Raw genomic sequence first — 22,316 nt, 5'->3', positions numbered from 1 at the left:
TTAACTTCATCCTTTTTTCTCCTGTTGTGAGTTGTCAACCTGTACACAAAAACAATTCTCATGATTATACTAAAAAAAAAGAAATTAAAAGCAAATCAAGTCAAGATCTAATCGAAGCTTAGAAATGGTAGCTACTCACAGCAAGTCTATTAAGGCTTTGGATTTGTCCACATGGTGAAGTGGTGTACATACAGCACAAGAGAGAAACTGAGTCACAGAGTTTGGAGGGATGATTTTTTTATTGTGCTCCCAAAAACAAAATTCTAAGACCCCCTCTTTACACCTTCCATTAAAATGTGTTCCATCTACTGAATGTATCTAGATACAACCATATACCCAAAAATGTTGGGACACTGTAAAATGTGATGATTTGCAAAACACTGAAAGCCCATATTTAATTGAAAATAGCACAAAGACAACAAATCAAATGTTGAAACTGAGAAATTTCATTGGTTTTGAAAATTATATCCTCATTTAGAATTTGATGGCAGCAGCACATTTAAAAAAAGTTGGACAGGGTCATGTTCACCAGTCCGTTGCATTACCTCTTCTTTTAACACTTTTTAGTACAGAGCCATGCTGTTGTAATCTGTGCACAATGTGGTTTGGCATAGTCTTGCTGAAATAAGCGAGGCCATCCTTGAAAAAGACATTATTTACTTATCAGCATGTTTCTCTGAAGCCTGTATATATGGTTAAGCATCAATGGAGCTTTCAAAAATGTCCAGGTTACCCGTGCCATGTGCACTGATACCATCACGGATGCTGGCTTTTGAACTGTGTGCTGATAACAAGCTGAATAACAAGCTGAATGGGCCTCTTTAGCCCAGGGAACATGGCGTCCATGATTCCCAAGAATTTCAAATTTTGACTCTTCAGACCACAGGACAGTTCTTCACCTCAGTCCATCTTGAATAAGCTGGGGACTAGAGAAGGCGGCGGTGTTTCTGGATCTGGTTTATATATGGTTTCCTCTTTGCCTGGCAGAGTTTCAACTTGCATTTGTGGCTGCAGCGATGTACTGCGTTCACAGACGATGGTTTTTGGAAGTGTTCCTGAGCTCATGCAGTGATGCCCACTACAGAATCGTGTCTGTTTTCGATGCAGGGTCTGAGGGCCCAAAGATCACAACCATCCAATATTGGTTTTCAGCCTTGTCCCTTGCATACAGAGATTTGTTCAGATTCTCTGAATCTTTTAATGAAATTGTGTACTGTAGACAATGAAATCCCCAAATTCTTTGCAATTTTACATTGATAAACATTTTTAAATTGTTGCACTATTTGCCAGCAAAGTTTGTCGCAGAGTGGTGAACCCCTCCCTATCTTTACTTCAGAAAGACTCAGCTTCTCTGGGAGGCTCCTTTCATACTGAATCATGTTACTAACCTGCTGCCAGGAAACCTAATTCTGTGTGAGATGTTCCACCAGGTGTTTTCTTTCAGCATTTCACAACTTTTCCAGTCTTCTGTTGCCACTGTCCCAACTTTTTTGAAACATGTTGCTGGCATCAAATTCTAAATGAGGATTTAAGTTTCAAAAAACAGTGTTTCACAGTTTTACCATTTGCTACCTCGTCTTTGTGCTATTTCCAATGATATATGGGGTTTCAATGTTTTGTACATAATCACATTCTGTTTCTACCTGTGTGTAGGATAAAATTTAGGAATGCTTTCATAACTGGGGCCAGCTGTTAAGAGTTCAAAGATGGATCGATACCCTGTTCCAGCTGTCCATGACCCAACTTCAAACTTGGAAGCTGTAATTTTTGTTCTAGGTTGGTTTCGCCTAGCTTGTGGCGCACTTGCACACTTCTTAATCTTTTCGTATTTTTCAAATAATAAATAATTGAAACCCTTTGAGTCTGTATAAGACACACCTGTTTTGTCGCCTAGATTGTGAACGACATATCTTGCACCACATTTTGGTGAGCTCAACGTTCGCTTCCAGCCACGGTACACCTTGAAGCCAGATGTCTTTTCTTCTGTTTGGTTTGATGTTTCTTTGTAGGTGGCAGAACGCCAAAGTAGCCGCTTCATGTCTGTTATTCATTGGGTCAAAGGTGTTGACAAGAAACGGGTGTAGACAAGAAATGCGTACTGATGGCTAATGACAGTGCCTTCTTCTGCTGTTGAGTTTTATAGTAACTGAAATCCATCAGTGTTGCAGTAATGCCATCTCTATTTACAGTGTCTACCCAAAGTGATACAGTAATAATTGTCTGGCACATAAAAATCAGGCCTGTGGGAGCTGACCAATCAGAGCAGACTGGGTTTTTCTGGAGGGGGCCTTAAAGAGATAGGAGGATGAAAAGGGGTGCTGAAGTAATGCACAGTTTGAGAAAATGAATGTGTTTCTTAAACATTAAAGCACGTAAACCTATTCTAGTAGAACCCTGAAAGAAAACTATGAACCTGAAAATGAGCATAATATTTGCCTCTTTAACTGAGGGCCATGACCATGGTAAACACATGACTCAGGAAGAGCTTGTTTATGAGTATGTTAACATAGTCAATATTATCATGTTAGCATGCTGACATTGGCATTTACCTTGAAACACCACTTAAAGTAAAAATTCACAGGGCTGCTAGCATTGCAGTAGACTTAGTCTTGGTTGGTTCAATTGAGTTCTTCACATTGTGCTCTTTGTCAACCAGCACAAATGTTTTGCTACAGTAATAGTACCTGACAACTGACACAGTGGAAGTGGTGGTATTTGGTGTGTAAATCTGATGTATGCCCTGCACCCCCTCTTTAAAAATCATTCCACCACATCTGGTGACTTCAGATTCAAATTCTGAATGTCTTTTAAAGAAAGCAAAGTGTTTGCTACCTGGACAGCCCATCTGGGCGGGGCTTGGCTGCAGTAGAAGACTTTGAGTCGCTCGGTGACAGGACAGTTCTTATCTTCAAAGTAGTCTACGATCGCCTGGAAAAGGAAAACAGGAGATGAAATTTTGCAGCTGGGTTGAGCAGTTCACAAAAATGAACTATGTGCTGCAGAAAAATAATGTATTTTACCAATTCTGTGATTTTGCTCACCAGCAGATTCACTTTTATTGACTGAGATGTGATTACAGCTGATATAATAGCTCTATCGACTGGCACTGCTAATGTCTGCTACACTGTATGCTGTGATCAGCCTCTGAGTATTGACAAGGTTACAGGATGGACACAGGACTCATTGGGTACTAAATGGTAAAATGACAGGAAATAGTCACAGAGACAGACAAAGAGAGTAAGCACAACACTTTTATGAGGCTGCTTCGTCAAATCATCTAGAACTGTTCAGATGTTATCAAATCCTTCTATAGCGTGGGTACACAGATTATTTCATAGAAATGGGACAACAACACTGTAAAAAAACAGGAGGAAAAAACAGATGTTTCTTTCTCTTATCATCCTCACAACAGGTTAACATCCATTCCACAGAGGTAAAACTGATCAGCTGTCAGGATCGAAAAGCTCGACCTTTCTGACACAACAGCACAAAACGTTTCTTCTGAGGTTCCTTTCACTCTCCAAAAAAATTGGCAATGTCACATAGAGATATCTGCCACAGTCAGGAAGGGCTGTGTAGCACACACGCCGAGTATGATGAGAAAAGCAATATACACCATTTTTTATGGTCCATGTGTGTTGCAATCATTCAAAGAAACCTTAAAACTGAGTGGTTTATCAGTCTTTCTATATTGGGTTAAGACAAGCAATTAGATGGTTCTAAAATTGAGGCTGATATTTAAAAAACTGTTTTAGCTTTTCAGTAGATTCCTTGGTTATCTTCTATCTCCCTTATGAATTAAATTAAGTCTGATGTTCCAACCCAATGTATCGAAGTCCACCCCATAGTACATACATCAGACATCTGTCTAAACTGGGTGGCTTCAAATAAAAGGTAAATTATCTGTTATAAAATGCAGAGGCAGACAAAGAGATCAGGACCGAGAATGAATGCTTCAAACGTTTGCGGAGGTGTGTAACTTCAGGTACTGCTGAGATAAGATCCAGGAGGTCCACTTTGAGGAACAGATCCATGAATTTGGAGGCTTTCAGAAAACAAAACACTGATTTTACATCACTGGAAAGTCATTAATATTTGATCTTTTGCTGTGATGATAATGGTGTTGCAAAGTAATCTACCAAAAATGTATGCTTCTCGCATTTGATTGGCCCATGCAGTGCCTCGCCAAATGATGATGCATTGTGGTCCAGCGGAAGTGGAACTGTCTCCTTAATATCAAAGACAATCTAAAAACTAAATGGGTAAAACAATAAATCTTTTCAATCTTTTTTTTTTTTTTTTTTTGGCATTTGTGCTTTATTTTACAGAGACAACTGGAAAATGATGGGAATGGAAAGGGAGAGAGAGGGGATGACATGATGAAATGTCCCAGGGTGGAATCCAAACAGGATGCTGTGGTAATGGCTCAGCCTTAATACATGGTAGACACTCTACCAGGTGAGCTACTGGGGCACCCATTCAACAATACATTTTATTTTGGACATGCTGTCAGTTTTTTCCCCAGTGGAATATTGACTTTTTGTCCTTGGGGTGGTCAGAGTAACAAATGTTAATGTGAGACAACTGAGACAGTTGCCTTAAGCATAAAAGAGAAAGTCACAAATCAAGGTTTCATATTTACTTAGTGTGGCTGATGTGCTATGCAGAGGGGCTCACTAGTTATTGGTCAGGCTTCTTATACTTATTCTTCATTTTTCATATGGATTTTCAATCCCCTACTCCAACAGTATTGGCAAAACACATGCAAAAAATCCATGAAAACATAAGGACTAATTAGCAATAGAATGGTGCCCTTTGTCTTTTCTGAGTGATTTGTCAAACCTTTACGTTTTTTGGGAAACACTGCAATATACAATAATAGGGAATCGTTGTGAACAGAGTTCAAACCCACCTCTCACTTTTCTAAAAATAGAAAAGTGATTAAATGTCATGAGACTTGGGATTTTATCGGGCTAAATGGGCATTTTGGTAGCTTGCATGGTTTTTACAAAAATCACAACTTATGGTCGATGCATTTTCAAAGACTTTCAGATTCTACAAAGGGTGTGTATGTGGAACATTCAGAGCCAGACTGGGTGACATCATTGTAAGAGTGGAGAGGCTCTGTAAAATTTTAAATTAAATAAAATGAAAATGTCACTCTTCATATGTAATTTTCATTTCAGACTGAAGGAAACTGTGCTGGTCACAGACAGGTAACAATGGACTTACACATTAGGCACTGTGAGCCTCAAAGTGTCTGGAGGGCCAACCAACTACCCCACCCACTTCATATTTTCTGTTTGTATAGTGAAACAGGATGAAAGAAGGATGGAGGGAGTTTCATTTATTCAATAAACTAACCAAATAAAGTGCATCTAAGAAAATTGCATTTAGTGCTGACAATTTCACTCTCCAGTACCCAGTCTCAAGCACCAAATGTTCAAGTAAAAAAAGAAAAACAATCCATATTTTATCCATTTCTTTCAGCATGAACACAGCAACTGTCGTCTTCCAGCCAGGGGTTTGAGTCTAATATTGTCTTCACCAGTCTTTTCATAATCCTATAATGCCATCTGTGTGTGTCTGTCTTTCAAGGATGTTATTGATCAACATCCAAAATAGCACTTGGAGCTGTGGTGGATTAATGGTTTTGTTTGTGCTCAGGGTTGTTTTGAGAGACAGAACAAGGTTACTCAATAACTCTCTGGGACTGTGAGCCGAGATGAGCTCTGCAGCTCTTTTAAAATTATTAATTGACTCACAAATATCCATGCATGCAGATAAGATTACTCATACAATGTAATTTACATCTAACAGCACACACACTATGAATACAGCTGAAGCTCGCAGTGACAAACAGGATTCTGTGATTGATTAAAACTGCTTTCATCAGGGATAAAAGCAAGAAATGTGTATAAATCCAATGTAATAAAAGAACATGGCATTGGTTGTTCAGATGGATATGCTGATAAGTAAATTGAATATATGAGTATGTACAAAAGCAATCCTGCTGTGCCTGAGATCTGCAGGTGTACATACATAATGCACGCGTAAAAAGCAAAATGAACGATCTTTTTATGTATTAAAAATGTCAAAATATGTAACCTTACATTGTTACATATAAACCCCATAGCCAGCCTAATGTGCCTCTTCGTGACTGAGCCAAGCCGTCTTTGAGAATCGTGTTACTGATCTTTGGGCAGTGGGTGCATGGCCTCCAGCCAATAACAGCATGCAGGCTGTGAGGTCAGGACTCTATAAAAACGTAGTGACCAGGTTACATAGCTGTCTCCATCTCTCTCCTCTGCTGTCTGTGTCATGGAGGTATAAAGAGCTGCAGAGGGGAGGGGAATGCATCAGCGCTCTAACCTACATCACTGCTTTTTGCTTTAATCACGCATGTGCAAGGCGATGTCTCTTTTTAAGTTTCTCCTCACTTCGCACTCGACACTGCACTTCCTCAGCAATACACCCACCCAGTGTGAAGCTGATCGGATGAATGGTTGTTGAGAAAAGTGAAGGACAGACGGACTGAGATACAGATTCTTTCCTTTTCAGTATAATTACAACATACCATGGCATGTCATATTTCATCTGTGATATGGAGCCACCAATATGTAATTTTATACTGCAGGCCTACACATGACTGTACATACATCTCATGTGCACATATCAAAAGACTAGGGCGGCACTGAATAGTTTCAGTTTAATTCATAACACTGAAATTCAAATTCTAAATCAACATTCGAGTGTGTATTGCAGGACTCTGAAGAGTGTTGTGTGGGGAGGACAAGGAACTCTGGAGAAGAGAGACAGGGGCAGACTGGCGCTTCTGGAGGAATTAACGCCCAGAGTCACACCAGACTCTGGCCTGATCTGGAGCTGTTTACAGGTGGGAGAAGAGCTCAGAGTATACTTTTTTAAACTTTTGTGATTAAAAAGTAGTAGACACTTTATCTTCACTTCAACCAGTCCACAGCAGAGAGTTGCGGTGGTGGCAAACAGTACTGTAATTAGTTTCTCTTTGCTGACTGCTTACTGGAGGAGACTGAGAATGTACTGTGAAGAGAGGAGAGGGGAAAAAGAAAAGACACTGAAACGAAATTATTGAACAAACCGACTCAGAGGGCTGAGTTCAGTCAGAAGCTAAACTGAAAACAAACACATATAGACACACACACCCTCTGTGCCTGACGTTGCTGGCTATCTTAAGGCTTAAGTATTGTGTTTTGGCTGTTCAGGGCGAATAAACACAAATGATTCTGCTGTTACATTTGCCTAAGGAATGCAAAAAACACAAAAGAAGTGACAATTCGGCAAAATTATTCTTTTTTTGGCAGGTGATGATGTTATTAAATATGATGACAGACAGAGCTTAGCCACTAACAACAAGAACAAGAGACGCTTCAAATGTAAAAAAGAAAAAAAAGATTTGGGGTACAGGCGGGGTAAAGACATAGCTGAGATGTCAATATTATCAGATAAAGAATACTGAACTGAAAGGAGCTGTTAATCTGTTAACTGGAATATGTTTATACCTTACTGGACCTGCTGCCTCACAGAGTTGATATCTTTAGAATCATGTTCCTAAATCTGCATCTGCTTTTGCAAAAAAAATCTAAAGCCCCCCAGTGCAATATTGGTGAAAACAGAATGAGCTGTCTTAATATAAGTTCTATATCAATGATGATTATTCTATAGCCATTACATTCTGCAATCAACATTTCCTTAAAAATGTTACGTTAATGCAAAGAACTCGTCAATTCCTTGTGTAACAGTGACAGTGGACAGAGAGTCAATGACTGTCCCGACTTAGTTAGTTAGATAGCTAAATTTCATCAGAGCTCTTTGGGCAGGCAAATCCACAAAAGACTTATGACATAAATGCTATGATTCAGACAGATGTACAAAGAATGAACATTGAATCATACAAAACTAAAACCACTTTCCATTTGCCATCATCAAATTGTTATTTAAACCCAAGCTTTTCAAAGGATTGTAGCACTAATGGAGAAACCTGACTCGCCAAATTCAATGGACATGTGCTGTAATACACAGTTGCCTCTGGTAGATGCTGTTTATTGCCTGATGTTATCTGAGCACACTGACACAAACTCTGTCAGTTTAGGAGGAGAGGGTAATTTGTGGGTAATTTGCAACATTATGCAGGAGTTTGACAGATCTACAAAATTATTAACGGTCAATAACTTTGCAATTATATGAGTGATGATACCTTGCAGGCTTTCTATCCAATATTTTGAATGCTCTTTTGTATAAACTGTGCATGGGCTTAGTAATATTTTTTCCTGCTTGGGACCAAGTGGTAATGTAATATGTCAGACGTGGGAAAATCATAGTGTACATGTACAACTTAGCAGCATTGAAGTTCACAACTCTCCACATGCACATTTGCAAATAATATAGCTACAGTATTGGCCCCATACAATGATGATAAAGCATCGAGCTAATAGACCTTCAATGAAAAGTTCCACGGGGGCGTCTGTTGGTTAGGACCCATACCACATAAACACAGTGTTAATGGTTCAATTATGGTTGGGGGGTCTTTGTTGCACTTCATGCCCCTCTATCTCCTCACTCTAGTGTCACCATAATGAAATTTAATAAATACAAAAAGAAATAATAACATATACTCCAATCAGATAAAGAGCAGTTTCAGCCAATATTTAATGTAATTGCCTGGCCTCCCATTTCTACATTCATTGTTCAGTAAAAATAATCATAAAATTAGTGCTACAAATAACTAAAAGTCACTCTAATAATGTTTTCATTGATTTGTGGATAGTTGTCCAAACTCTCTCTGGCACAAGTGTCTGAGGGTGTTCATGATCCTGTCTTGACCCTTACACTTGAGATGACAATGTTGAGCTGTTTTATAACATATAGTTGGCATCTCAGGATGTACTGCGATTCTGCAAGCAAAACTGAATGAGATACCGTGTGAGGGTTGCAACTCAAAATCAAATTTTAACATGCTGGTTCTATTACTGCCTATTCTATTATAGAGAGAAAACACATAAATTCATAAATAGAAAAGATATGTTGTGAATCTCAGCGAGGCTTGGACTCTTAATGAATACAGAAGTATAATCTAACAACATATCTCCTTACCTGGGTTTGCATCATGGCTCTCTCAACACATCGGGAGCTTCCTCTTTCCAGTTTGGTCCTGAGCAAAAGTGCCGTAACTTCTATACCCCAGAATTTAGGCTGAGACAGAATACACTGCAAAACACATGGGAGAGACACAGAGTAAGATAATAATATAGATAATACTATAGTTTTTACCACCTAAACTACAGTGATATGCAAAAGTTTTGGTACACTTGGTCAAAATGTGTTACTGTGAATAACTAAGAGAGTGAAAGATGACCCGATTTCCAAACACAAAGTCAGGCATGACACATTTCTTTAATATGTTAAGCAAGATTACTTTTTTTATTTCTGTCTTTTACACTTTCAAAATAACAAAAAAGGCAAAGGGCCAGATGTTTCAGCACTCTGCATGGTCAGTACTTAGTAACTCTGCCTTTGCCAAATATCACAGCTTGTAAAGGCTTTTTGTTGGCAGCTAAGAGTCTTTCAATTCTTGTTTGAGGGACTTTCATCCATTCTTTTTTGCACAAGGTTTCTAGTTTTGTGAGATTCTTGGACTGTCTTCCATGTGCTGCTCTTTTGAGTCTATCCAGAGATTTTCAATGTTTAGGTCGAGGGACCGTGAGGACCATGGCAAAACCTTCAGCTTGGTCCTCTTGAAGTAGTCCACTGTGGACTCTGAGGTGTTTGGGATCATTATCCTGTTGTAGAAGCCATCCTCGTTTCATCTTCAGCTTTTTCACTGACAGCATGACGTTTGCTTCTGAAATTTGCTGGTATTTCATTGGATCCATTCTTCCCCCTACCAGTGAAATGTTCCCTGTACCACTGGCTGCAACACAAGCCCAAAGCATGATAGATCCATCCCCATGCCTGACAGTTGGAGAGGTGTTCTTTTCATGAAATTCTGCACCTTTTTTTCTCCAAACATACCTTTGCTCATTGCAGCCAAAAAGTTCCATTTTGACTTCATTAGTCCACAGGACTTCCGAAATGCATCAGGCTTGTTTAGATGTCCGTGAGGGCTCAGGAAAGATCTTCTTCTGATGACTCTTCATTGAAGGTCATATTTGTGAGGTGTTGCTGTGCAGTTGAACAGTGCACCACCACTCCAGTCTGCTAAACCTTCCTGAAAGCATTCTGCAGTCGACAGGGGGTTTGATTTGCCTTTCTGGCAATCCTATGGGCAGTTCTCTCTGAACATTTTCTTGGTTTTCCAAATCTCAACTTGACCTCTACTGTTCCAGATAACTGCCATTTCCTAATTAGATTACAAACTGAGGAAACAACTACCTGAAAACTCTTTGCTATCTTCTTAAAGCTTTCTACTGCTTTGTACGAATCAATTATTGAAGTTTTCAGACTGCTAGGCAGCTGCTTAGAGATGTCCATGGCTGCAGGTTGTTGAGACAAGTTAAGAGGAGTCATAGTATTTAGCAAGCTTTGAAATTTGCATCACCTGGCCTTTCCTAACTATGATTATCAACAAGCCATAGCACGATCAAGCTAATTAAGGTCAGAGACCTTGATAAAAGTTATCTGAGAGGTACACAGGTATTCCTCTCCTTTTTTCCCCTCTAAAATTCTATAAAACTTACAAAGCTTTTGATCAAACTCCACAACAGCAGTGGAGCTGGTTACACTTAGAATATGGACAGTAAACCTTTGAAACAAGCCTCATTGAAAGACCAATGCTGACATGCTGACTGAGAGATTGCATTGAGTTACAGAAGCTAGGGGAACAGAGGCTAGCTCAGATGTGATGTATTGGCTTCAGCTCTCTATACAGCAAAACAAAAGTATCCTGCTAGTTCACTCTATTGTGTGAGGACACAATCCAGTGACACACTTAAATTAAAATGTAAACCTCCACAACAATAAACAGTGTGGCTTACATCCATTTCTTATACCTCTTTACATAAAAATAAAATCTAAAAAAATACAGAAAGAATCTGTACAGGACATCCTGGTGGAATACAATGACAATACACTAGACACTTTTATTGTCCTTCCCCACATTTAGCTGCCCAGCTTTCTGTTGTGCTCTAAAGTGAGAAGTCAACCAGCAATCTTCAGTAAGAACACATTCATTTAAACCTATTACAGCCTGAAAGTCTTTATCTGTGTGCTGTGGCGATAATCTGCTGTGTAACACCTGGGACAGCTTAGTGGGACAGGTTTAGATGAACTGATTAAAGGGAACAGGGGACAGAGACATCCAGCAGATATGATGACAGGTGGTTGATGATGATTTTTTTTTTTACTTATGATGTATTGATGATGATGGAAATATGCAATGAAAGTGATATATGGTTTAAGGTGAGATGAACAAACACTAATGTTGTTTGTGGATGCTTAGCAAGTCTTGCTGGGGTCATTAGTGCGACAGTAAATTGTCCTAATTATGGAGTTATTCCTGCAGCAACATCAATCACTGAACAATTAAAATCAAATGAAAAGGCGTGCTAAGCATTTGTCATGCAACTGTTAAGCAATAAGAGCTCCTCAAAAGCAATGAGACGGAGGTTTTTGATGGTAGTGTGACAGTGGGATAAAATTCACTTCATTATTATTATTATTATTATTATTATTATTATTATTATTCTAAGGATCATTTTCTGTTGTATTTGAGAGTGAGCATTGGACAATGAGAGTAATGCCATTAGTTAGTTGCACTGACCATCAGCTATATGAAATTCAGTATAATCCATAATGACGTCTTCGGTATGTAGTGTTGAAAGCTCAAAACAATATTCAGCTTTAAATGCATATGGAAGATATTGTGTCAATTATGTGTCTACGTGAACTGTGGAATGAGCCAAAGTTAGAGTTTTTGTCATTGATTTCTGTTGTCACAAATTTAATTTTCCTTGACAAAAGAAGTGTCCACACTGCAGTTTTAATGCTGTCGCCAACAATTAACAAGACAAAGAGTCTGCAGCAGGGGTGGCAAACCTCTAGCCTCTGGACTCGACACAGACTGTGAGACCGTTTGATCCAGCCAGTGAGGCAATTCATAAATACAAAAAAGCCATTACTTTCCACACTTTCTCCCAAAGCGGGCCCTGAACCCAACTCACATGGAGTGGATGATACTGCATCATGCAGTATCATCCGCTGTCAACTAAATGGAAGCAGATGCAGAGCGTTCCGATTTCCAAGAGAAATGGGCAAATGATTATTTCTTTTCATTGAAGTAAAAGGCAAGCCCATGTGTCTAAGTTAGCTTGTGAAGACATGCTCACAGTGATGAAATAAGACCATTTTTGGAACGTTCCAATCTCGAGCTGCAAGGACAAATGCACTTGGACAAAGTTAACGCTCTTCTGAGGAGTTTGGATGCCCAACAAGCAGCTTTCACAAGACCACATTCTGACAGAGTCAGTGTTATGCAGGCAAGTTTTGTGGTGAGCAAGCTAAAAACTAAGAAGCTGAAACCTCATTCTGAAGGAGAATTAGAGAAGGGGTGCCTTGTTGCTGCTGTGGAGCTGCTAGCACAGACAAAGTTAAACTGTTCCAAAGTGTCAGTTTGTCTGGATTAATTCATAGAGATAAAATAAAACCTGATGTGGAAACAAAGTGATAGCAAATGTCTGTGTGATTTGACCTTTATGGTGGATATTACCAAGTAGTGATGCCATGGTAATAGACTTTTTAATTCAAAAGGGTCATTACCAATTGCCAAGCAAATTTGAGGCAAAGCTTTGAAATGTCCAAAAAGAAAAAAAAAGTAAATTTGTCATGTTTCCATCAACTGGTTTGGAGAGAATAAACTGGGCTATGGAAAGTGTAGTCTGTCAGAAGGTGACAGTATAGGCTACATTATGCAAGGCTGTAATAAACAGAGTAGAAGAAGAGGTTGTGAACTGGAAATAAAACCAATTGTTTGCCCACTGTCAACAAGCCTCAGAGAAGCAGGAGTGGGAGGTGGGGGAGGTGGAGGAGGAGGAAGAGGCACTAACAATGCCAATGAGGAAGAAGAAGCAGCAACAACAAAACTAGTCACTTTGGCCATCGACAAAAAAAGCCATCTTGTCTAATGCGATTCTTCAAAATGTGCATAAAAGTGGCTACTGTCAGATTTTACAATCAACACTGCTCCCAGTAGACCATGCACACTTAAACTGACAAATTAATTCGTGCAATTAGTGTACCCCAAACTCGGCAATATTAATTTTTCCTATGTGCAATAATGTAGATTCAACCACTGTCTGTTTTACTTATCATATTTTTTACTCATTTATCGCATTTTGCTTTATCTATTTATTTTTTACTGATGCTTCTTACTGTTACACCATCCCCTTTACTGCTGTAACACTGCAAATTCCCCCACTGATTAATAAAGGATTGTCTTAACTTAAGCTACCATCACTGAAACTCAACTCTTCCTGTACAGATGTTTCAGTGGCTAAAAGTGCATAACTCTTCCACACTGTAATGTAAATGTGAAAAATCTGCAGGAAAAAGAAACATGGACTGCCGAGTAGGACAATACTGTGTTGTTGTTCTAATGGACTGAGTGTTGGGCAAATGTACATTATGCTGATGTGTTATTATGTACTGTGTACATTATACTTGTATGTTTATGCTTCACCATGTGAGCCACTATAGCAGGTTAAAAGCCTTGAAGCAGTTCAAATGGCAGAATCCCCTTTACTTGTGGGCTTTTAATTTGAAATATATGGTGAAAATGTTTTTTTTTTACTTTGAAGCAACTGCAAAAAATGGAATTGGAACCAACTGTAAATAATTATTGAATAAAACAAACAGTATTATTGTTCATATTTTTTTTATTAGCAATTGGCCTGAATTTGTTTGCACTGACCATTGCTATTCCATAGCTATGTGCTTCTGCTGTATGGGGGTGAAAAGCCTTCAAAGAAAACTTGGTGATAACTGATACATCAGCACTACCTCCAGATGGTCCTCCTGGAAGGCGACAGATGTCGCAGATCGATGAAGACAACCAGACATGTGACAACCATCTAACCAGCCTGCAGATTCCTGGATCTACATGTAGGCTGGGAAGATGCCTGCTCACAGAGCCAGCAGCTGCCTGCAGCTTTCCCATTAGATGCAGTGACAATACAATATACACTTCCAGCTCATTGTCCAAACTGAGCTCACAGCTGGATGGATGGATGGATGATAACTGCAATCCAACTTTTGAGAGAGTGATGGTCACAAAACAGGCTGAATACCGCCTATCAAACTGCTCACAAGAAAATGTTTTTGTTTTTTCGTTTGGACTGCACCATTAGCTAAACGGATGATTAGACAAGTATGTTGGAATGGCTGTCCAGAATTCAGGACGTAGAAATAAGAATACGTTTTTGTTTTTTTTTCCAAACAGTGTCCAACAGTTGTTCTGAAGCAAGCTGCACTGCCACATGTACTCTTTCATGTACTATTTTTACTACAAAGTTCTTCCACATCAGAAAGTCATCGGCAGCTCAGTTGGATTAAAAACTGATGAAGGTATGAGTCATCACTCAAAGTGAGATGAAGTAAATGACAGTCAGGAATCTTTTTTTATATATTCAAATTGAATACAATCATTAGGTATGATTCTCCATGAATACTTCTATGTGAATCAAAGTGTTAAGTTTTACAAACTTGTTCACTTACTGCAGGTTTTTATTCCACTTATGAGCAGAGATGGGGCAAAGTTTTGTAAGCCATGAGCAAGTCTCAAACGGCTATAAAGTCCCAAGTCAAGTTAGTGTTTCGAGGCCTTAAAAGTCTTAACACACATTACAAAATGTAATGCCAATCAAAATTTTATAAACACACCATCCCACATGCTCCCACACCGCGAATGGCTTCTGTCAGATTTATTCAAAGCGTGTACGTGAAATGTAAGGAACATTAAGAGACGATTCACTGCACACTTATCGTAACATAATTTTTAGCCATGCTAGCAACATTGCTGTAGGGATGGCAATTGTCTCTTGGTCTGTCGTTCCACCACTTTGATCCAGACTGAAATGTTTCAGTGATTACTGGATGGATTCCCATGACATTTCATCTCGTACCATCATCAGGTTAAAACAGACTATGACCAAATACCTTCAAAACTAATGACATTCCCTCCAGCCTGAGTTGCACTTGTACATGTTTTGTGCTTCTCAACGTTAGCATGCTAACATGCTAAACTAAGATGGTGAACATGGAAAAGATTACTCAGTCCAACTATCAGGCTACTGTAATCTGCCACCCTGTATAAAAGTTTAAGTGAAAGTGTGGAAATGTAAGAATTTTCTGTATTAAAATGTGTTCATGTAAACTTAATGTCTCAGCAGCAGGTGACTCAAGGTTGGTCATACCAGACAAACAGTAAGGGTGTGTTTTGTTGCTTATGTGTTCAACTTTTCATTTGTAAGAGAAAAATGTGTTATTTTTTCTTCTGAAAGTTATGTAGTCTAACTTTAATGTATCACTGTATATAGCAAATATCTTTAAACTTGTATGTACAATACAGGGAACGTACATTGATAGTGGAGTCTCACAAGTAGCTATTCATTGAATAGTAATAATTGGTCTGCTGGAGCAGCAACAACTGCTACAAGGAAGAGACTAAGAGCTTGGTTTAGAAGGCCAGGTCTGTCCTGGGATGCCCCCTCAACCCAGTGGATGTGGTGGGAGAAAGAAGGGTGATGGCTAAGCTATCCATGTATGCATGCTTGCAATGCATATCAATACTGTGGGCGTGAAAATCTCAGACAACAATATGGTTCTTGCCGTGTTTTGTGATTCTAATGCACACATCACAGACGCCATCAAATATTATTGAACCAACAGCAACTTATCGAGTTTTTATGTCCCATCAACAGATATGAGTGATTATTTCACAAGGATGAGGGCAGCAATAGCAAATAAAGGAAACTGAATTATTGTCTTAATAGGCAGAAAGATACACATACATTTATGTTCTAAAAGCCAAGACAAATTCAGCCAGCCTGGGGTACAGATGTCAGTATGCAATCAGGAAGCTGACATTTGTTCATGTTTCATAGAGAGAGACCTTTCTTTTTTTTTTTTAATAAGCAACAGAACAGAAGGTTTTGGCACTCGACAACACCAGCCCCCGGGTAAGCCTTAAGAGAGTCACAGTTTTTTCTTTTAATTTCCTGTCCGGTCAAATTCCTCTTCCCAAGCATTCTCATCAGCCTGAATGGACCTAACCTTCACAGCGCCTTCAGAGACGCCTGACTAGATTGGCCAAAGGAGCTATCCCACTGCTGCTCTATGATGTCTCTGCAGTAGGGGAGCGTCGTTAAACAGTTTGTGTCAAAAATAACAATGCTTGAAAAGGGGGGAAAAAAACAACAAACAAAAACTTTGTAAGCTTGTAAGTTCTACATTATGTTTTCCTGTCTGTGGCGCATCACAAATTTTGACCATGCATCTCCAGGGAAGGTCAGCCCTCACACAACGAATGTCTTGAGAAATGCCCTCTTGAAGCTTAGATGCTGTTTCTACAAATATGTAAAAACAGTTTTAACCCATTTTGAAATATTGAAAACTATGCAGAAAAGCTTTAGCATTTAGATTATATTTACTCCCACAAAAAGTGAGAACTCAAATTTCACTTCGGCTTTAACGACACCTCCTCAGGACACTACTCTATCCAGGTACCCTGGAGCAGCAGGCTGTTTTGCTGGAGGAATCTCTTCACTTCTGAGTGAAAATACTAATAAGCTTCAAGACAACATTTATTTCACAGTGAAATAAGGACTAAGAAAAGCAATAGCCAAAGATGATAGGTAAGTGGTCCATGTTAGCTAACGTTTCACTGGCGAAGGAGTACCTGACAAACAAAGTTTAAAACTTGTCAGCAAGTTCTAGCTGCTTTCATGAAAACAGTGAGGGGGTATTTGGGGTTGTCAACACAGATTTATGGTTCTGTTTTTGTTTGCCACTTTCGCACAGCTTTCGTGCAGTTCACCTTTAGGTGAGTCATTCCATCAGTTCTGCATAGAGCTTTGTGTTTGGGTGTAGTCTTCAGTTTGCTTGTGCAACACTATGAAAAGGTAGCCTTCAGCATACTGTTGGTGTTGTTGACTAATGACTGCAGGGGAAGGAGATGATAAATAAATAATATGTTTAGTTAAAGAGTTTCAGAAATAAGATGATGTGTCTTAACAGCCACCTTGTAAACAGCGTCAAAAAACAGTGGAGTAGTTAAAAAGACTGGGTCAGTTACAGACAATTAAGACCAATTATGACCATGATTTAGTCATTCAGTCAGCCCACAAACATTTTAATTCAGTCCAGGTAAGTCGACACATTTAGAAAATCACACATGATCTCATATTATCATTATTTGTACAGAAAGTACAAACAAAGACACATTGTGACAACTGAATGTATGACTGCTGGGTCAAATATAGGAAACAAGCATCAACTACAATATTAAACTATAAATAACAAAAACAACAAACAATGACTTACAGATGTGAAGGCCAGGAGTTCCTCTTCAGTCAATTTGTGGACAGGGTTATTCTTCTGGAAGTCAGTGCTGCAAGAAAACACACTTGGTCAACACGGCACACATATCAAACAAGACTAAGAGTCTACAGCCAAGACAGCAGCTCTGTCTTACTTAGGCACAGCAATGCTTTAAACTAATTGCTAACATGCTCAATATGCCAATGCTAAACTGCTAATGTTTAGCAGGTATGATGTTTACAATGTTCAGCATTAGTTTAGGGTGTTCTTCACATTTGCTAATTGCCAATAAACAAACTACAGCTGAGGCTTCAGGGAATGCCCCCCATCTGGTGGTTATTTGTTCTAAAACCAACTAAAATTCTGACCTGATGGTGGTGTAGATCAGGGAATCAAAGCCATTGCTGGAAATTCTCGGGGGAATGTCTGTACCAGTTTCATGGCAATCCAGTTATTTCATTACAATAACAAAAACGTGAACCTCATTATGGTGATGGAGGAAAAGTCTGGGGATCAGAGAAATCATAAGGATCCAATTGTCTAAGCATTACACTGAACAAGTGTAAATTTTGACCTTATGGTGGTGCTCAATTAAAAGTCACCAAAGGGTCACCAAAATCATTAGAGTTCATATTCAACGGGCCTTGAAGATGTGTAGCAAATTTACCAGCCTGCCATACAATAGTTATCAAGATATTTCACCCATACATGTCAAATTCATGGTGGCTCCAGAGGAAACATCAATGGGATTCTTCCTCTGGGCAACATGTATGGCTGTATACAATTTCATGGCAATTCATCTAATAGATGTTGAGATATTTCAGTCTGGATCAAAGATATTGCCATCCCTCGAGCCATGCCACTAGAATGACTAAAAATCCCCCCCTACAAAAACCGGGATGGCTCACCTCTTTGAGTCTTGAGACTGCCAGCAAAATAACTACAGTACTTTATGGTGTTCACTTCTTATTCTTAGAAAAAACTTGAATTCATGATAACATGTACCAAATTTAATTGCAGTCGATCCAACATTTTTCCAAAAATTGCAGTAACGACCAAGGTGCGGGAAAAACAACTGACTGAGCAACCAAGACGATCATTTCTAAAAGGCGCATCAAGTTGAAATACAATAAGCTTTGGTCGAATCACTCTTGTGATACTGATCTTGTTAAGTTCAAGTGCAGGTGCTGCAAGAAAGGCAGGTTTTGGCTCAGGGAGGTTGACTTCTTTCCAGCCGAGAGGATTTGGATTTCAGGGAAATTAGGTGCAATAATTACAAGTGTGCCTTTCCATTTCTTTCCTTTTTAACACACTGTTAAAATACAGCCAGGTTGATATAATGTAAGTAGTCCTTTAATACCATTCACACTATTCACCCATTTGCACTCTTTCCTCCAGGCAGGCCTCGCTGGTTAATACATTAGCATAGGAAGGAGCCCGACAGTGGACAAAAGGCCAAAGGGGCCTACAGGTGCAGCTGTGGAAGGGAAATCTGGAGAATTCACTCTTACAAAGGGCAATAGCCTGTATGCCTGTACTTTCTTTCTTTCTCTCTGAGAGTGTGTAAATCTATGTGTGTGTTCAGTGAGCGTGGTAAACCCACAACTCAGGTCTGCTGAGTATCTCTTGGCCCAGGGTCAATACAGTCTGCCAAACCCTGGCCAATATGACAGATGAATCCTCCATATGATAAGCTGCAACTCCTGACAAACCTAACAACCATAAAGAGCAAAATAACTATGAAAAGACTCAAAGTAACCACAGTGGATCTGAAAACAGCTGCAAAGACATGCAAAATGGCTACAAGGAGACACACCAAACAACCACAGTGACACAAAATGACAATGAAGCATCACAAAAAGACCCCAGCGAGACACATAATGACCACATAGAGATGCAAAACAACCATAAAGTGCCGAAAAATGACTATGAAGCAACCCAAAACAACCAAAGATACAAAAAAACTCACAGAGATCCAAAGTTACCATGAAGTGACACAAAATAACCACAACGAAATGCACAATAACCACAAACATAACACAACCATGAGGAGACAAAAACCCACAAAGCAACACAAAAAGACCACAGAGACATGAGAGTAGCAACACGACCAGCTGTGCATACATGAGAGTAAGCAGGGTTTCAACATCTCTCTCTAGCCCTTTGTTCATTCCGAGCACAACTATTTCTGTCACTTCTTATGTGACCTTTCGACAACTAAGTGCAACACTAGAAATGCCTTCCAGACAGTCTGAAAATGTGCAGCTATCTCCATAGTTAAACTATATCATGTCTCCTCTCTCTATGACCAAATTTTCACTCCACCTTGGGAGGTCAGACAACACCCCATACAAACTAGTTCTGCTAAAGCATAACCCCTTGATAGCCTGCGGACAAAGTCACCAACTACCAAGACAAACTGTTCACTTCAACAAAAACAATTTCAACGCAAGGTCCACATACTATCCTCACCTACAGCTTTCTACCATACCTGACTGCCTTCACCCGATGAAGTAGCCAAGCTGTTCAAACGTTTTCAATTTTAGGTCTTCCTATTTGAGTTAGCTTCACTTGACAGTTAATTTTTGATAGCTGAAACTTAAGTTCGAGCTCCTGAACAATCTAGTAAATAGCCCTTGAGTTCAGGCTGTTTTACCATACTGCTGTTTCCAAAGTCAAGCATGAAATTTCAAGACAACCCTGTTCTTTAATTAAGTGTGAATATTTCATTTAATGTACCTTACTTAAAAGGTAAATCTAAGAGTTGCCAAGAGCTCAGCATATCCACAGAGGGAGAAAAGAGAATCAGACAAGGTCACATTCCCAGAGTTAAAAGGACCATGGAGAACTCAATTGGCTGATCCTCCTGACCAGTGACTCTTCAACTTTTTAATCCCTTGGCTAAAATTTAATAAAAGGTAATCACATCCTGGGATGTGCTCTCAATAATACAAGACACACTGACAATGAAAAGGAAATGAATTTACACTAACACCATACACACTTCAGTCATATTTTTCAGTCATGCTGATTGAAGAATTATGCTGAATTTTAACCAATGCAACTGTTCATGCCAGTTGAGTAAGGCTCAAACTTCTTTGGCACTCCGTGCGTGTTAACTGTGTGTTTTAGGTCTTTTCTACTTATATACACAAGTCCCTGATTGTGTATTTGTGTCATTTCATACAGCGCATGGCAGTACTGTGGTTGAAAAGATCTAGTAATAACAATTCTTCCAGCAATGCAATCCACTGATAACTTCACCTTTCCCTTTGCTCTGACAATAGAAATGCCATAATCAGTATATGAGCATGTGTCTCCAATTTACCTCCCAGTTCCATTCAAGCAATCCACTATGTATTGTCACAGTGATTATACATATCTGAGTAAGTCACCATAGGAAAGAGAATATGCTTTCCCAAGGCGTTTTCTTATGGATCCTGTAATGGAAATGGAGTATTTACTTAAATTTTGCATAAATCTGCTTTGTTCACTCTGGATGCCTCAAAAGGAACAAGACAGTCTTTTCTGATAGTGTCTTGGAGCAGTATGTAGGTGTGCAGATCTACCATTCATTTAGACAGACCTGCTGCTCATCAATCATCTCCTAGCAATCTCACTGACTGCTCCATTGACCTTCACTTGACCCTTTCATTCCGCAGCAGCAGCATGGGAATAAATCACTGACTTTCTGTGAAGCTAAATGGTTTTATATTGTGTTGAATGTCTTATATTCGTCGCTTCTCTGGATGAAACCACCACCACAAATAAGTTCACAATTTACCGTAGGTGAGCCATAAACCCAGAGGGAAACCGCAAGTCACAAAGTGAGAAATGAGGTCTGCAAAAAAACAGCAGGAGGAGAAAAGAAGTGCTGACACCTGGCTCCAGACTTTATTTACCAACAGACTTTCTTAAGGTACAACTTGTGACTCAGAAATGCTGAATATGCAGAATTCTGTGCATACTAACTGCTCTCACAAACACAATTGACTAATCCTAAACGCTGCTCACCCACGGACATCCTACTAATGACAAATGTGACAGTGTCCATTGGGTTTGGTTATCCACTGCAGTGTATTACTGATTCTGGGAATCCTGTAACATGACATCAGGAAGCAGACAGCAGAGGCTTTAGTCCATCACTGATAGATATACTTAAAGTCTAAGAATCAAATCACTGTAAAAATAAGTAAAACATCAAAGCAAAATAAAGAGTGATACCTGGGTTGTCTGAAGCCAGGTCTTTGTTTGACACAAGGGATTAAAGGGAGTCCTGCTGTAGATACAAACAGTGAAGCTTTTGACTTATCGTTAAGTGCTCATTGTACAATATTACACCACTCCAACACTGCCTTCCCAGAATGCAGGCTTACTTATGGTTCCTAAGTCTCCAAAAGCAGAATGGCAGCCAGAGCCTTTAGCTATCAAGCTCCTCTCCTGTGGAACCATCATCCAGTCTTTGTCCGGGAGGCAGATACTGTCTCTACATTTAAGAGTCGGCTTAAAACTTTCCTTTTTGATAAATCTTATAGTTAGGGCTGACTCAGGCTTGCCCTGGACCAGCCCCTAGTTATGCTGCTATAGGATTAGACTGTCAGGGGACTTCTAATGATCTTCTTCTCTCCCTCTCCATCTGCATGCTTTCATGTCCTACCACGGCATGTTACTAACTTAGCTTCTTCCCCAGAGTCTTTGTGCTTTGCTTTATCGCAGGTTCCCATGGATAGTGCTTGAACCTGGATTGT

The 22,316-nt window shown here is 39.4% G+C and overlaps 1 protein-coding gene across 1 annotated transcript in view; it reads right to left on the bottom strand.

The window, feature by feature from the left end:
- Positions 1–22,316, bottom strand: part of ttc27 (tetratricopeptide repeat domain 27) — an 88,491-nt gene that overhangs the window by 27,376 nt on the left and 38,799 nt on the right. The window contains exons 9-11 of the mRNA XM_076742240.1: positions 17,572–17,638; positions 9,133–9,246; positions 2,833–2,928 (exon numbers count right to left, since the gene is read on the bottom strand). Coding sequence (XP_076598355.1) covers positions 2,833–2,928; positions 9,133–9,246; positions 17,572–17,638 — 277 coding nt within the window. The remainder of the gene's footprint in view (positions 1–2,832; positions 2,929–9,132; positions 9,247–17,571; positions 17,639–22,316) is intronic.

The sequence above is a fragment of the Chaetodon auriga genome, chromosome 11 (genome assembly GCF_051107435.1).
Source record: "Chaetodon auriga isolate fChaAug3 chromosome 11, fChaAug3.hap1, whole genome shotgun sequence".
NCBI lineage: Eukaryota > Metazoa > Chordata > Actinopteri > Chaetodontiformes > Chaetodontidae > Chaetodon > Chaetodon auriga.
Note: the sequence above shows the minus strand (reverse complement) of the source record. Positions and strands in the feature narration are given on the sequence as shown.